Source organism: Drosophila obscura, unplaced genomic scaffold (genome assembly GCF_018151105.1).
Source record: "Drosophila obscura isolate BZ-5 IFL unplaced genomic scaffold, ASM1815110v1 contig_4, whole genome shotgun sequence".
Taxonomy (NCBI): domain Eukaryota; kingdom Metazoa; phylum Arthropoda; class Insecta; order Diptera; family Drosophilidae; genus Drosophila; species Drosophila obscura.
In genome coordinates, this window is record NW_024542828.1 from 1,078,611 (window position 1) to 1,095,094 (window position 16,484).

The 16,484-nt window shown below is 42.7% G+C and overlaps 2 protein-coding genes across 23 annotated transcripts in view; one reads left to right on the top strand and one right to left on the bottom strand.

The window, feature by feature from the left end:
* LOC111068343 (TLD domain-containing protein 2) overlaps window positions 1–16,484 on the top strand; it is an 86,839-nt gene that overhangs the window by 52,535 nt on the left and 17,820 nt on the right. For 3 of the 22 annotated variants that reach the window (XM_022357756.2, XM_022357757.2, XM_022357771.2), the window contains 13 exons: window positions 1,120–1,191; window positions 6,768–6,871; window positions 8,489–8,785; window positions 9,663–10,151; window positions 10,226–10,332; window positions 10,410–10,561; window positions 11,403–12,009; window positions 12,076–12,248; window positions 12,509–12,640; window positions 12,919–13,070; window positions 13,134–13,296; window positions 13,368–13,569; window positions 14,088–14,177. In XM_022357756.2, the coding sequence (XP_022213448.2) occupies window positions 1,120–1,191; window positions 6,768–6,871; window positions 8,489–8,785; window positions 9,663–10,151; window positions 10,226–10,332; window positions 10,410–10,561; window positions 11,403–12,009; window positions 12,076–12,248; window positions 12,509–12,640; window positions 12,919–13,070; window positions 13,134–13,296; window positions 13,368–13,569; window positions 14,088–14,177 (2,740 nt within the window). Of the gene's footprint in view, window positions 1–1,119; window positions 1,192–6,767; window positions 6,872–8,488; window positions 8,786–9,041; window positions 9,195–9,662; window positions 10,152–10,225; window positions 10,333–10,409; window positions 10,562–11,402; window positions 12,010–12,075; window positions 12,249–12,508; window positions 12,641–12,918; window positions 13,071–13,133; window positions 13,297–13,367; window positions 13,570–14,087; window positions 14,178–16,484 lie in introns of those variants that run through there. The other 19 variants (XM_022357768.2, XM_022357759.2, XM_022357764.2 and 16 more) reach the window with 15 other exon arrangements.
* On the bottom strand, window positions 5,105–6,009 carry LOC111068349 (probable mitochondrial import inner membrane translocase subunit Tim17 1). Its single transcript, XM_022357787.2, has 3 exons — window positions 5,601–6,009; window positions 5,362–5,546; window positions 5,105–5,298 (listed from the first exon to the last, which is right to left on the bottom strand). Exons 1-3 carry the CDS (start codon window positions 5,911–5,913, stop codon window positions 5,278–5,280), a joined length of 519 nt encoding a protein of 172 aa, XP_022213479.1. The 5' UTR covers window positions 5,914–6,009; the 3' UTR covers window positions 5,105–5,277.

Below are 16,484 nucleotides of genomic sequence, written 5' to 3' on the forward strand. Positions count from 1 at the left end.
GAAAGAAATTAATATAATTAAGCAATAGAAAATATATTGCATCACTTTTAACTCCGATAAAATTCATAAAACTAAATATGTTTGGACTATATAGTCAAACTTTAGCGCCTCTTCCCACACATATTAAATGTCTCAAACCAAAAATCCTCTGCAATAATTTACAATATCAGTCACGCCATTCCCTTGACCCATATACAACGTCAAAACCTCTCTCATATATCATTCTATAAATTTCTTCGACACCTTCTACACACAGGTACACACACACTTTTGTGCTAGTACGATTATATGATAGTCTCGTGCGTGCGATATATCGTATATGACTCTCCCCTGAAATTGCCCCAAATTTAGATAAAGTGTCTGCCAAACATATGGTTTTCGGTTCCAATGGAAGGTTCTGATCAGAAATGCAATCTAATGTTCGGGCAATCTATTCTGCATTTTGTGTATACTTGAGGGGATTTTGTGTGCCTCTTATATTATATCGATGGAGGACTATAAAATATATTGGTATTTAATAGATAGAATCAAAATTGGCTAAGTGATTTCCAATTGTAATAACGCAAAATAAATTTTTACCAAAGAATTCTTTTTAAATTTAATTGATTTGAAAGTAAGATGTTTGGGTCTCTCTTATCTTAACAGATAATTGGTGACGATTAGTTAAGATAATATGCATATATCCATATGTCCAATTATATATATTTTTAATTTGTATTTCCGTTGCCCTAATCTGCTGTTTACCTTCCGTTTCTAAAGGAACGTGACATTTCTATTAGCTCTCAAAGTCAACTTGACCACGTGCGCGAATACTAAATATATGTACTACAAGGGGCACAGACTTACATACATACATCTTATGTAGAAAGAGATCCCCGATAATCGGTTTTGAGTGGGTTAGTGGCGGGTCCCGTCCCTCTACTACGTGTGCATTCCATAAACTGGCGTTTGTTAAACCCAGAGATACATACGATTGTATTTCGATTTTTCCATTTCGTAATTATCTTTTAATTTACTTTATGATTTTCTCCACCCCCCTTTCTTTTCTTCTCTTTTCCATTATTTCCCGTATTACTTTTTGGCACAATTTTCACATTTAATTGGCTCCTGATGTGCCAGGTCACGTAGGGCTAGTCAAGATGTTTCCAGTTTGTCACGCAGTGTTGACAATTTGGCGATACCCGTTCGCAGGTAAGTTGCAACTAACAATTCCACATAGACACACACATTCACCCCCACAGCCCCCCTACAGCCAAACATATGCACACACATAAACCAATGCAAATGAGGCAGCGCCATAGAGGAAACCCCTTGAATCTTGAATGCAACTCTGCCTGACATATGTACAATATTTATCCTATATAAATACATATATATTTAATATGTATCTTTGTATCTCTGTTGAATGTTGCATGGCCTGACCTAATAGCACTCTTACTTATAGCATGCTCTCACACACACTATATTCTATACATGTACATATATTTGATCAATAAGTATACCATATATTTTTGAAGCAAACTTTTCAGCCAATTGTGAGCCATAACCGTTGAGCATTTAAACAATTTACCATCGAATAAAATACTACACATTATATAGTATGCTCCAAATATTACCTTAATAAATAAACGAGTCGGAAAGAACGACAGATATGGATAATTTATAGAGTGAGAGAGTGAGGCAAGTGTTCAAATTACACTTGCACTCAGAGTCAGATTATTTATAGATAATCTTAATGTTTGCTGTCGTCTTATTAACGAATTTTGATAATTTATAAGACCCGTCCACGACGTACGCGAGTATAAGTATAAATAAATTGCTGATATTTAATTGATGTTGAAAGATAGAAGGGACCAGGTAGATGGTGCTAGTGTTTACGGGTGAAAACGGTGCCCCGATAAGGTATTCAATGATTTTGTAGAGTAGACGATTTCAATAGGTAGAACATGAGAGCGTAGCCAAGTGACTGCAAGCCAAAGCGTATTACACGCGGATAACAGATAACAAACGTAAAGCAAACCGAGGGGTGATGCTGCAGAACGCATAAAGAAAAGGATAGAGATATTTACGATCATGAAGATGGTAAAAAGTGCAGTTAAATGGATATACACTACGGTTATGCCCCCCAATGGAGAGATTTCAAATACCACATTCAATTTCAAAACCAGAAAGCAACAGCTTATACCTTTAACCCCACCAAATTCCATAATCTATATAGATTTCACAAAAGTTAAGATATGATTAGGCGACCATTTGACGACTAACTTGGCTTCGACGTACATTCCATTCCAATAGACATACTCGTACCCCACACTGACGCTGTCGCTGACTTTGAACCAAAGTCAATGCCAAATAAACAGATCAGAAACCTACCTCAAGGCGGAGGCGGGCAGAGTCTCGAGTCTCGATTTCACATGAGTCATTTGCGTATTTATTACAAATCATTAACCGAATCAGCTGTAAAAGAAGTACTTCCATTATCAATTTCACAATTGCATTCAGACTCAATACAATAATTGATGTTTTTGTGCGTCGCAGATTACGTACAAGTACGAGTCCCACTGAGTCATGGGCTTAAGTTCGAACTCGGACTGTCTATGAATCAATGAAAACAATAAATAAAATTCGGGATCGGCTAGGAGAAGATATAGATACACTTGAAGAGCGATTTTTGATTTTCATGAAAGATGCTAAAGTTCTTCCCATACAGATACATATGACATTAAAAAGAGCTACCATCGAAACATACGAGCGGACACATACTTATATGGAATATTCAGGGCTCCCTCACACTGTTGCAACCTTCTTCGCTTAATCGTAATACCCTTCTTCAAGGGTATTCAACCGTAACCGAAACAGTACCGAGTACTTGAGGCAAAGCCCTCACGGGTTGTTGACATTTGGCTAGGGGCGGAATGGTGTCAGTAAGGCAACAACTTTGGCGGCATGGCTCCTACTGTGGCTGCCACTGCCACTGATCGCAGCCCAGGGCCAACTTATCGACAGCAAACACTATGGGAGTGATAAGATATGTACGAGTATATGTGCAACTAAAACTATGAGTGGAACAATGGATGGATCGTGCCCTCAATGACTTGTGCTTCTGCAACATGCCCAAAACTGTAGCTACTGCCATTTACGAGGCGGAACCCGTTGGGTTGTAAAATACTCGTACTGCTGCACTCGGAGTGTTTTTTATGGCTGAGATAGAGATTCCCACAAGCGAGTTTTACATCTTTTATTCGAGTATATATTTTGTAGTAAATATTTAGTGTGACCAACGGGTTTATGCGGAAGCGTGTCTAACTTTTAGTCGTTAGGTAAATAAGTTGTTTGGGCTATCTACCGATTAGCTGTGGTTATTATTGCTGATAATTGTTGGGTGCACGAGTATTACATGGGATCTAGGAAATGGCATTGACTTTGTGTAAAATGGGGTGTAAAATAATCACAAATAATTGATGGCAAATGTATGGGAGGATAGGAACCATTTAGGAGAAACTAATTCTATCAAAGATTCTCTGAATTAAATATAATATTGCCGCGCCTTGCTGTTGACCTCCTCCTACTGATCCCATGACAACCAAAGACAGAAATATGCGAAAAATAAATACAACCTGCCACAGAAATAATATTTATGTCATATATCGTGGAATTATTCATGTTTACTTGAGGAACAACAGGCGAAATTCCATTCCATTTGAGCCAAAACCAACTGTGCAAACGAGATTCCGCTCCACTGCTGCCTGAACTCAATAAATTATAAATTAAATTCCATGAAAAGCAGAATAAATATTACTTGAGCCCCGCCAGGCATCGCCTCGCATTGCGTCGTCAAATGTTGCCAACTTCAAAATCAAACACAGTTGTTTCTGCTAGACTTTGTTTTTGCCAAAGGTTTTTCACTTGAAATTTCACGGCAAGGTCCGATGGCCTAGGGATGGCCTCAGAGATGGGATGATTCGGGAAAGGATGGTGGCTAGGGGGACTGTAGTGAAATACTGAGGAGAAAGATCGTGAAAGATTGTGAAGAAAGTTATTTTGTTTTGTAGGTCCACACCCCTCGATGGCCCCACGGATTTTTATTTATGTTCTTTAAACTTAAATAAAACAAATACGAAATGCGACAAATTTTCGTTTAATAACTATTTATTATTTCCCCAATTATTTGTTGTTTATCTTTGAAAAAAAAGCAAAGCAAAAAGCAAAAGCATGCGCCGCCTGATGCCAGTTGCCGTGGCATATATGATCCACGAATACACTGGTATTTTTAATCTGATTTTCATTGATATTCAATAATGGTTATCGCCGTTTGCCCGCTAATTGGCAACGCACTGAGCGGACACGCGCAAATGGCATTTTTGTATTATTTTTAAATATTTCTGGAGGAAGAAAGCCGCTCAAGCATTTAAAGAAACCGACAGGAATTCCTTTTAAATATTCCTCTTGGTTGTCTGCCATTCAATGTTGCATCGGAGGAGCATCTGTCAATCAATTGATTCAATTTCTCGCAACCAACTTTGGCAGACGGAAAACTTGCACATGGGAGAGCATTTCCTTTGAATGTGGCAACGGAAATTAGTTTTGTCAATCATCAAATGACACAAACGAACTATAAAGTGATTCAGAATATATTCCAGCAATGGAATCGATACGCTTCCTTTGGCAGACATTTCGTTGAAGATGGCAGAGGAAATATCTATGGATCCTTCTATAACATGTTCCCCTGCCGTTGACTCCACTGTACTTGCTCGTATCTATATCTATCCAGGAATTGTACAGAAATAGCTAAGCAAATTGGCTTTAGCTTTGGCTGAGGCCCGTAAATCAAAGGCGGACGGTAGTCAAATAATTCTCACTTTGCCAAGTTTGTAGATAACTGCTGCCGGCGAGGAAGGGGGAACGATCTAGGCAGGGGATTGGGGGAGTGTACGGTTCGTTATGGAATTACAAGTATGGAAGCTAGGAAGCACACACGCGCCTCCGATATCGTCACTAGCCATCGTCTGTGACCATATACATATAAAGAAAAATGTCTCGGAGGCATGCGCGAAGCAAATACAGAAACGAAAACAAAACGAAAAACGAAGCGAAAAATATATTAAAGATTCTAAGACTTGCGATGCACGACAAATGAATTTTAATTGAAATGGAAACGAGCAATCAAAAGAATCTAAAATACAAATTTGTATGCAAGAATCATCGAACTATTGATCGAGGATCTGAGGGATCGACTCATGACGCAGAAGTGTATACGTATATATGTATGTATATATTCTAAATTGACGAAGGATTGGCCTGAAATAAAGTGGGACGATATTATATGCAGATAAAATGTTGCTCTGAAGTGGAGGAACCTACCTCCGTAAAATTAGTGTACAAATTGGAAAAGTTTTTCTTCTGCTGGGGAATTTCATTTGTGCGATCCGGAGACGTGAACTGGCGGAGTTGGTCCGCCGATTGGTGGGCCATAAGAATGCTGGTCCCCTCGATTAGGCCCATAAGAACGCCACAAATCAAAGCGCTGCTCATCATACCCTTGAGACCTTGCCAAAAAGGGTATCAGAAAATCCCCTATGAATATTAAGGGAAAACCATACCTTGTCTAGCCGCAAGTATCCCGCCAGTGGCCGCTCCACTGGTGACCGAGTTCCAGGCATCCTCCCGCTTGCGACAGTAGACCAGAGCGCAATCAATGCTACTAAAGATGGCGCCATACAGAGCAAAGTTGCCACCCACCAGGCCGGAACGAGCGCGTACTGCGGCCATACCACCCGCCAGCCGATTACTCAGGCCCGAGGGGGCATTGCGAAACCCCTTGATGGCCTGGAAGGCCCCACCGCCCAAGGCGCCCATGACGAAGGCACCGCCGCAGTCCTCCAGCAGGCGAAAGGGGCACGGTTCACGCTCCATTTTAAGGGATCTTTATCGTTAATTCGGTTTACTACTTCGTTTTTCGATTTAAAATAGAGAGAGTCACTCGACTGATAAGTAACGATTGTTTGAGCATCACCTACTTTATGTGGGGCAACGCTAGAGAAGCGAAAGGCCCTCACCCAGTAGAGATTTCTATATTTGGTCTATGGAAACGGGAATGGACTAACTCCGAAAGGTACTCTTAGAAACAAATCAATCAATTTCAGAGAGGTTTCCCGATAGAATTTAACTACCCTTCACTTTTGACTTTAGCTCAAAACATAGCCTTTGGTCGAATAGTTAAATCACTGCAGCCCGTATCCCCCACCAACTCGTATGTACCTTTCCATGAGAGATTCCCATCAACTAGCACACATTTAGAGAAACACTTTAAGGACAAACCGCATCTACTCGAGAGTCGTGACAGTCCCCGTCCCCAGGCATTTAAAGGCTGAATTCGAGTAGAAATCGTTTGTGGAAAAAACATTTAAAAATGCGTCGTTTGCCTTATTCGGGCACCTGGCTGATTGTCAAGATAAACTTTACAAAACGATAACAAAATACGTAATACGAAAAGCGCAAAGCGCAAAAAAACAAATACAAGCGGGGGGAAAAAAACTACAGCTAAAAACCAAACGAGAACCCAATAAATAAATTGTTATTAGCCGGTTATGGCCACAATTGCGAGCTGAAAAATTTGTAAGTGATAAAGATCGCAACAGATTGCCGCCAATCGGTTGCGATCGTACAATACTATGATATGAATGTTCCCCAATCGATTCTATAACCGTTATCTCTCTCCCCTCTCTCTCCTCTATCTTTCACTCCTTGAACATCGTGACGATTTACAGGAGCAAATCGCGTAGCGTGGATCATGGCCTGGCGGCTCCGTTTGACTTGGATTCGCTGCGCTCAAAGGTGGAGCAGCGTTTCGAGAGTGTGGACAAGCTATCAAGTGAGTATTTCCACAAAAGGATTTCACACTAAAAGGATTTTTTGTGGAATTGGATTTTGTTTTAATTAATAAGTCGAGCTCTTCCAATTTAATGTTCAAACGCTCAAGAAAAATTTCAAGAGTCTGCTACTAACATATATATATATATAAATGTATATATATATATGTATATATATATAGCGCGAGGGAACAGCTTAGATGCTGTAGCAGCAGGAACGAAGCGGACAGGATAGCGAACCTTTATTGCACATTGGCTTATATATTTATTTCAGACTTCATTCTCATTCAGAAAAAGTGTCAAATTTATAGATTGAAATTCAATAATATTATTTATGGCACCAAGCGGGTGACAAAACACCCAGTTTCGTGGCGGCCAGCTTTAGTCAGAGTGACAAATTTCCACTTTCATGGCGGCGAGCTTTTGTCAGATATACTGTTAAAGTCCAATGTTAATTAAATGTTAATGTTAATGTTAAGTGTACATTTTCCGCTTCTTCCATTTGCATATTTATTTTTTCTTTTTGCTGATTTTCGTCTGGTCAGCGACAGTGTTACCGATAGTTGTTTGGGGTGCTCAAGTGCTATTAGGGGTACTCTAACAATTGTGTTAATACGAATGAGACTTCAACTACTTAGCATAGGAAATATTGGCGAACAAGATAATTCGTTTTGCAACATTCCTTATCTGCTGCCGCCTTAACTTATCAGCAATCGAAGTAAAAGTTGATATAGAAACGCCGCTTGAGATATGGAATTGTTATCAAACTTATTGTTTGGCAAATATTTTCCGGCCAACAAAATCAATTGTTTCGCTTGTACGTGAGTCATTTGCAGGGAAATTTCATACGCATTAGGCATGGGGACATGGGGGAGTACCTGCACATAAATCAAGCACCTTATCAGCTTTATGGTATCACAGGGAAAATATTTCTGAAACTTTGTAGTCCCTAAACATTTGTTAGTTTCTTTTTCGTTTGGTTCGAGGAGGGTCTAGGCAAAGACAATATAAGAATACTTATATTTTCTTTGGTCTAGGTTTGTTAATGGACGCGTACGCATAGAGCCCCAGAGTCCGTGTCCGTGTGTCCGTATTCCTGCCACCTTGGATCGTCCCCAAAGTCATTTTTATATAAAGTTAACAAACAAACAGAACAATACTGTTTGAAAATGCCGCCAAATGCACCCACACTGGGCTTAATTTTAAGTGTGGCCAGCCAACAGGACTCTCAGGAATGCCAGAAATCCCATCACTAGCAAATAAATATGAAAGCCGGGAAAAACGGACGGAAGTGTGAATTGATGTACAAAAAGTTGACAAATAATTACAATTGGCGATGCTGGAAATGGTTGAAATATATTGGCACCTGCCGAGCAATGAGTTTGCCGTTATCTACCTGTGCCGGCATCAAACGCCGCCCACCGTAGCCTCCGCTGTCGTATATTCCCACCTGCGGCCCGATAGCGCGGCATTTAAGCTGTTTGAGCAGCAGCCGAAGCCCTCCATCATCAGCATTCCACCAAGTAAACCAACTGCCACAAAACAACAAACGCGAATCCGAATTTACACATTTTTATACACGTTTTATTAATGATTTGCATTGTTTTTCTTTTTCGCAGGGCAAAAGTCTTCATTGCCCACCATACCCACCATTTCCTATACCGTGGGCAATCGCGACACATTGACCTCGGTGGCGGCCCGCTTCGATACGACCCCATCGGAGCTGACGCACCTGAACCGATTGAACAGCTCCTTCATCTATCCGGGACAGCAGCTGCTGGTGCCCGACAAGAGTGCCAAAGATGAGGATGGAGCCAGCAGCTCCACCAACGAGGGGGCCGACGGCGGGGGCAGCATCTCGGGCAAGTCCAGTCCCATTGAGCGCAAGCTGTCTGGCGACGAGAGCCGGGAAAGAGGTAAGCGAGGTCGCGCTGGAAATGGTGCAATTGGTGCGATGAATAGTGAAGTCAGCATTTTGCCGCCTGCATTTTTTTGTTTTGCTTTGCATGCAAAAAAACAACAACAAAAAGTGTAACAACATTTGAAAAAAGACACCAAAAGGCGCCTGCTGGGTAGCACTGTTCCGAGTCATATGTTCGGCACATTTCTCCACTAGCTGCAGCTGGTCACACTGCCCATTTTCAATGTTGTCTTTTTTTTTATTGACGAAAGAACACGATCGAGTATTTTTCGGTTTTTCGCACCCTTGAAAGATTACAATCGACAATCTGACCATTAGAGCCACGTTGTAAAGTGCAGCAGGACGGAGTACTTACCCAAGCGGCGACATCAGCATGCACACGGCGGTCTTCTGGCGGAATGGAGGTTCTTGTTGCTTTCAGTTTTGAATTTTCCATTGTTGTCACATCAAATTGGTGGAAAATGTGCTAATTATTGGGTTGACAATGACTGTTGCGGAAGTGCATGTGAGCAGGCTCTTGCCCGGAGGTCACGTAATCTGGCGACCGACCGCCGGAATCTGGTCCCGCGTCGAATGCTCATTTTGTGGCGCAATTTATCGAACGTTCGTGGGTGTCGCAGCAGTGAGCGTGGGCGTCACAAGGCGCTGGGGAGATTTACTTTAAACTAGCCCATATATCAACTGTTCGCCCCAGAGCCCCAAGGCACAGGCACAACCACAGGCCATCGCCCAACGCCCATCGCACTATCTTATCGGACGGCTGATAAAAATCACAGTAGTTCTGCGGCCACCGAAAATCACCTGTGCACCGAATCCCATCCAAGCAAGCAGCCCCCCGTCTAACCACAAGTCTTGAATGTTCTTCCTTACAGACATACTGGAGGGTCTGCGCCCCGGATCCCCCAAGCCGGGCCACATCGAGCGCGTGGGCGGCAACAGCCAGGCCGAGGACGAGGCCAACAAGAGCGATGATCCGGTCATTACGCAACGCTTCCTCAAGATCAACGTCCGTCACATCACCGACGGCCAGGGCGTTGTGGGCGGCGTCCTGCTGGTCACCCCCAATGCCGTCATGTTCGATCCGAATGTCAGCGATCCGCTGGTGATCGAACACCAGGCGGAGAGCTACGGCGTGATTGCTCCCATGGATCTGGTGGTGAATGCGGCCATTTTCCATGACATTGCGCACATGCGTGTGGTGGGTGGAGCCGGTCCCAGTGTTGCTGCCGGCAGCTGCGAGGCGGAGAAGCCAGAGATCTATTATCCGAAACCAGTATTAGTCGAGGAGGACTCCAAGGAGTTGTCCGAGCAGCAGCCGCTGATGGGCGACGATGCCGATGCCAGCAAAGAGCGTTTGGAGGGTGAGTCCTGGCCATATAATATTATTTTGTTTGTTTGTTTTAGCTAACTAATTTCATGCATCTTCCATATTCAGCTGAAATTGGTTCGTTGGAGATTACCGATGACCAGGAGTCACTCTGCTCCAGCACTGGACGCGATGGTGATGCCTTCCCCAAGGCCTTTGAGCGTGAACGTATTGAGGTGAGTCCCTCTCCCTCTCCCAGTCCCAGTCCTTCCCACTTCCATGACACATTCCTCTAAACTATTCAAATCTTTAGGACTCTTCGTTGGAAGCCAAAGATAGCGCTAAGACTGACGCTGAGGATGAGGATAAGAAAACTGGCCTGGCCCTGATAGACACTCGCACCACCCTGGAGGAGAGACGCAAGAGTCTGTTGGACCATCACTGGGCTATTCCGAGCAAAGACCGGTTAGTGTTTGCTCAGCTGTGCCTCTGCACCTGCACATCTTCCACGGTTCCACTCTCACTGTGTGAACAACTGCACCGCACTGTGCACACAGCCTTTTTGTTATTTAAATAATATTTGTTATGCTTTCTGTGACGTCTCCTATATCACATGCCAAATGAAGATTCGCTGTTGAAGCCGATGTCGAGTTTTTGTACATCCATTTGTCCGTTTAAATACTGTTCCGTGCTCTATATTCAATATAGTTTATGTCTAAATCAAATCAAATTATTTGGGAATTGCCATAGAATCTTTTACCATAATGGTAAATACACCTGAGATATGTTTTATTTTTAGCAATTACCAATATTCAATGGCTGGTATAGACCGGTATATTTATAAGAAAATGTCCACTAATTAATAGGAATATTCGATCAGATGTCTTTCCTCAGAATAGAATGTGCTTGCTATTATTTTATACCGAAATTAGATTAAATACTGACCGTATTTGGGTTTTTAATTAGATGTGCGCCTTATTCTAGACTCTATTCAGATAAGAAACCATTTAGTGACACCGCCTAATCTTTGGCCTGCCAAAGAAGCCTCCTTTTTTGTTGCTTTTTTATGCTTGTTAATAACTTTCTGTTTGTATTTTTGCGTTTTTATTTTCATATTTCGACCCACGCCACGCCTCAAACCTAATCATATACGCAATTTTCGTTATCAATCCAAATGCTTTGCACAACAAACGAAACATCACACCGCACACACCCACACACTCACATCTACACACACACACACGACAACACCAACCACATCTCTGTGTGTGTATGTGTATCCACGCTGCACGAACAAATTACTCAGCTATTGTTTGTCTAATTCCCGAAGATCATCGGAAGACGAGGCCGACAACGAGTCCAACATCACTGTGGATAGCGGTGCCCGCAGCCAGGATCCCCTCTCTGCTACCAGCTCGGTGAGCGGTGTACCACACAGCAGCATAACCCTAGGGGGATCTGCCGCCGGCACTACTTCTGGAGCAGCAGCAGCAGCTATGTCTGGGGGACAGTTTCCAGGCGCCGGCATGCTGCCACCACCATCGGGCATTGACCTGGAGCACCTGGAGCAGCTGTCGAAGCAGTCGTGCTACGACTCGGGCATCGACATCAGGGAGCCCGTGCCCAACGTACAGCCGATACCAAAGAAAACCGTTTACAGCGACGCTGACATTGTCCTCAGCTCGGACTGGGTACCACCGAAAAACATTGTGCCGACGCACTTCAGCGAGTCGCCGCCACGCAGCACCATTCTGGGACAGAGCCTAGACGCTGGTGCCGGTGCTGGCGGGGCACGCAAGAAGACCTCCAGCGTGAGCTTCAGTGTGGACGATGAGGCCGCACAGCAGGCCCAGGTGCAGGCACAGGTGGCGGCCACTTTGGCCAGTGACAAGCAGTCGGAGAAGAAGAACAAGGTAGAGATTCGACAGCTAACCGATCACCTGATCAACTGATACTAATTCGAATTTGTAACTTTATAGATGCTGAAGCGCCTCTCGTACCCCCTCACGTGGGTCGAGGGCCTCACCGGCGAAGGCGGAGCTGTGCCAGCCCCTGGCAGCGGCACCGGCAGCCTCAACAAGTCGGCGGACACTGATTCGGCGCCCAACACGGGCGACTCCAATCAGAGTGTCTTTTCGAAAGTATTCTCAAGGTGCGCATTCCCCAGCTAACATTTGCAACCATCTATCGATCTCTTGACTATAATTGGTGCCAACAAATTTTGTTTATTTCGTTTCGAAAACTGAAAACTGAACAATTCACAAAAACCAAAATGCTTACCTTCGTTTTATGCGGATCGGCTGCTTTGCTATATAAAATGAAACACACACAACATATCATACCGATACCGACATACTCATGCAACACTCAACACACAACAATTGTATACACACGCACACACACAACGTACAGCTCGCCCATTACTCTGGTGTCAGAGCTGGGCGGGAATCTGTTTTCGAAAACACCGTCCGAAGACTCTGGTGGCTCGCCAGTGCCGCCATTGACTCCGCATTCGACACATTCCGAGGGTCATATGACCTATGGGTAAGGAAGGATTTTGGATCCCCGATGTCGTTGTTGTCGTTGTTGTTGCTATTGAATTTTGATGTTGTAGTGTTTCCACCTAAGAAAAGAGAAACTAAAGAAATTCTTCTTTGTTCCAATGAGCACAGCCTCCTTTTTTGATTTTTTGTTGGTTTCGATTCATCATCAATGCATTTTATCAGTTCCCAGTGTAAATTTGAATCATCGTACCATCACTCTCCGATTGTCTGTGGCTTATATTTATACTAATTTCTATGTTCTATCGCTGCCTCCCATAGACGTTCCTCAATTGGTACCTTTATACGTCCGCATTCGTCGGAGGGAACCTCGTCCAGCACCAAACTGAAGGAAGCCAAGCAGGCGCCCAAGCTGGACTATCGTTCCATGGTCTCCATGGATGACAAACCCGAACTATTTATCAGTGTGGACAGTAAGAGAAAGGCTTTTATTCCAATGAAACTTGATCACTCACACTTGGTATATTTCCATTTAGAACTCATCCCACGTCCGGCAAGAGCCTGTCTTGACCCACCTTTGTATTTGCGCCTGCGCATGGGCAAGCCCATTGGCAAGGCCATACCGCTGCCAACCTCTGTCATGTCCTACGGCAAGAACAAGTTGCGCGCCGAGTATTGGTTCAGTGTGCCCAAAAATCGGTATGTTAGCAGCTACTATGAGAATGCACCCTTCAGAATGTGTTACTGATGATATATCATTCCATTTTCAGCGTTGATGAGCTCTATCGGTTCATAAACACCTGGGTGAAACACCTGTACGGTGAGCTGGACGAAGAGCAAATCAAGGCGCGTGGCTTTGAGCTGATCCAGGAGGACACTGAGTGGACAAAGAGCGGCACCACCAAGGCTGGCCTCGGCGGCGGCAGCCAGGATGGCGAAGAGATCAGCGACCTCACCCGCGAGTCCTGGGAGGTAAGTCCACCTTTTATCTATAGACTCCCCCGCCCAAGCCTCTGGCCAGGAACGAACCTCTCTTCCCTCTTGTATCTTTCACTCTATGCGCTGAGTTCTTCCCCTCGAATCGTTCTAATTTTTCAAAGAACTATAAAATATCTGCCCCTTTAGGTTAGGAATTAATCAATGAATTTTATGCCAAATTTCTTCTTCTACATAATAATAGTATATAAATCATACAATATAAATCTTGCAAATCTTGTTTACATTTTTTTCCCCCCACGTGCATTGTATGTACATGCGTTTTCTTCTACTTTTCTCTCTTGTTTTTCTTCTTCCTTTTTCGTGTCTCTTTTTCCTTTATTGATTTGCCTTGCCTTTGATTTGATCTAAATGAAATCGAAACCATCTACCACCATGGGCTCCCAAAACTATAAACTGCATTCTATTATTATGAAATGAAAACTACTGTGCAATTACTTTACATACAATATATATGACATGATATTATTTAACCTCTGTTGAACTACAAACAGCTTATAAAGGCACCGTTCGCCAAGACCTACAAGATCATTAAAACGGCTTCCCATGCCGCATCGCATGACTTGGAAATGTTGGGCGGCGAGGTTAGGAAAAATCAATCCTTTAATACGAATTCTTCACCTAAAAAAAAACCAAACCTTACTGTGTTGTCCGCACCAAAAACTTAAACTTAAAACCAAAACCAAAACAAATACTACAAAAAATAACAAAAAGAAAAATCGTTTTTGGAACTTTTGTGAAAATTTTGAATTTTTGCATATTTTTCGATTTAGTTTATGGTTTTTGTTTTTCTGTTGGATATTATTGTTGATTGTTGATTTTCCAATATGCTCGCTGGTTTTTTTAGTTTATGTTTTTTATTTTTCGTAGTTTTCAAAGCACTTTATGCACTCGTATATCTGGTTCTGTTTTTGTACCACCCACCTACCACCCAACCCACCGGAAAACAACCGAAATCTAGAAAAGAAAACGGTAGATCAAACATTTCTTTGGCACCACTCTTTTTTCAGCACTTGTTTTGTGGCACTGTGGCACAAGAGTTTCAAATTTCCACACTCCCCAAGCATTGGTTCCATCATCCCATTCCACGTATTATGTATTTTGTATAACTGTTTATCTTATAAGACATTGGCTCATCTATCCCTATCTCTCTCTCAAGCGAGCATTTCAAAATCATTCTGTATCGAATTTCGCATTTGTTTTTTGTTTTCTTTGAAAGATTGGCCTCGTATTTTATTCTCTCTGTTCTCGAAATTTCAAACATTTTCATTGCATTCAAAAATAGTATACAAATCAATTGATGAAAACGATTTAAGGACAACAATATGTGGGTTTGAGGAAACCTGAAATGAAATGTGGGCGAAATAAAAGGACACCAATAATACCAAGAGAAATGTTACTAATTGTTGAACCGGTTCTACTCCCAGATCAATTGGAGAACTAGTTTTAGTTTAAACAATTAAACTAAACTAAACAATTAGTTCAAGCTTTAAACCCTAACCAGATAATAAAAGTGCTTAATTGCCATCTTGTTCACTTCATCATGAAATTCTCGTACCTCGTATCACTTGATACTGAAATTGAGTTCATGAACCTCCCCGACACTTTGATGGCTTCAAACCCCAGTGAGGTGTCACTTTTGGGCTCGATCATTACAAAACAGAAACAGAAACAGACACACACGCCGCATTACCTAGCCCCTAGCCTAACAGCCAACGTAACCCATTTACATGCGTAATATATACAGAACTATTAAGTCTATACCACCACAGGCAACAGTCCAACATTGCCTCCAAGCAAGCAACCCCCTCCCCTGGAGCTCCAGTTCCAGTTGCCTCCCCAGTTGATATTCTCTTAACCACATTCTTCGTTTAGCAATACAAAGGCCCCAAATTGATATGCTAATTACGAGTAGATTTGGATTCGAGTTCCATTTCGTAATGCTTTCGCACTTTAGGAGGCCAGCTCTTGATCTCAAGCATTATATTTATAAACATTTTTACAACAATTAGCGCCTTTTGTGCGTTATCACTCAGTGGTAGGAGTCCGGCATGGCATTTATTTGCGCAATCTTTGTGGACACGTTTTCTCATGTCATCCCATCGCGTTCCCATAAGCGTGCCATATCCAAAACGAAACATCACGACCAATGGATGAGTAATTTGTGTCTGGCAAAGCCATCAGAAGATCAATAGAGATGGTAAAACTTATAGATAGAGTCGATATTCTCTTGAGGGGGGCGGGAACCTTGAGCAATGCCATTACTTTCCTGTTACTGATTTACTGCTACTGTTTTCTGGTTCGTTCTTATCGGTTCGGTTCGGGTTGAAGCTCAGGCATTATTCTCCCACTCCTCGCCCCATTATCAGCCTCCCAGGCAATGTAGCGGCGCATCAGCAAATTGTTTCCTCATTAGCCGCCTGCCGCATCAAAACATCTATAATTATAACTATTAAAAAAAAGAGTGAGCAGTATATAATATTATGGGAGCACAAAGCTATCAATAGAATCTCGAAAGAGGTTATCTCTCTCCATAACGGAATCCAACGAAGCAGCCATCAATATTTGTATGGTGATTGCTTCCGTAGCCCCAAGCAATGCAAAGATCTTCAAAATGGAGACCTCAAAGAGGCCCCAAACAATGCGCTGAACGGAGCCAACAATCTGTGTTTAATTGATGTTCGACTAGATGATCCGTTAACGACCAAAAGCTCTATTACTGCCCAGCAATTGCGTAATTTCTGGGCTTATCTTTGAAGAGTGCCGAAAATAAATAATAAATTTTTGGGATTATCTAGGGAGTGAAACATTAAGTAATATGTAGCTTGAACACAGATTGCCGGCATGTGGATTACAATTCTCAGCTGCATTATAGCCCCACAAGTGGGCCA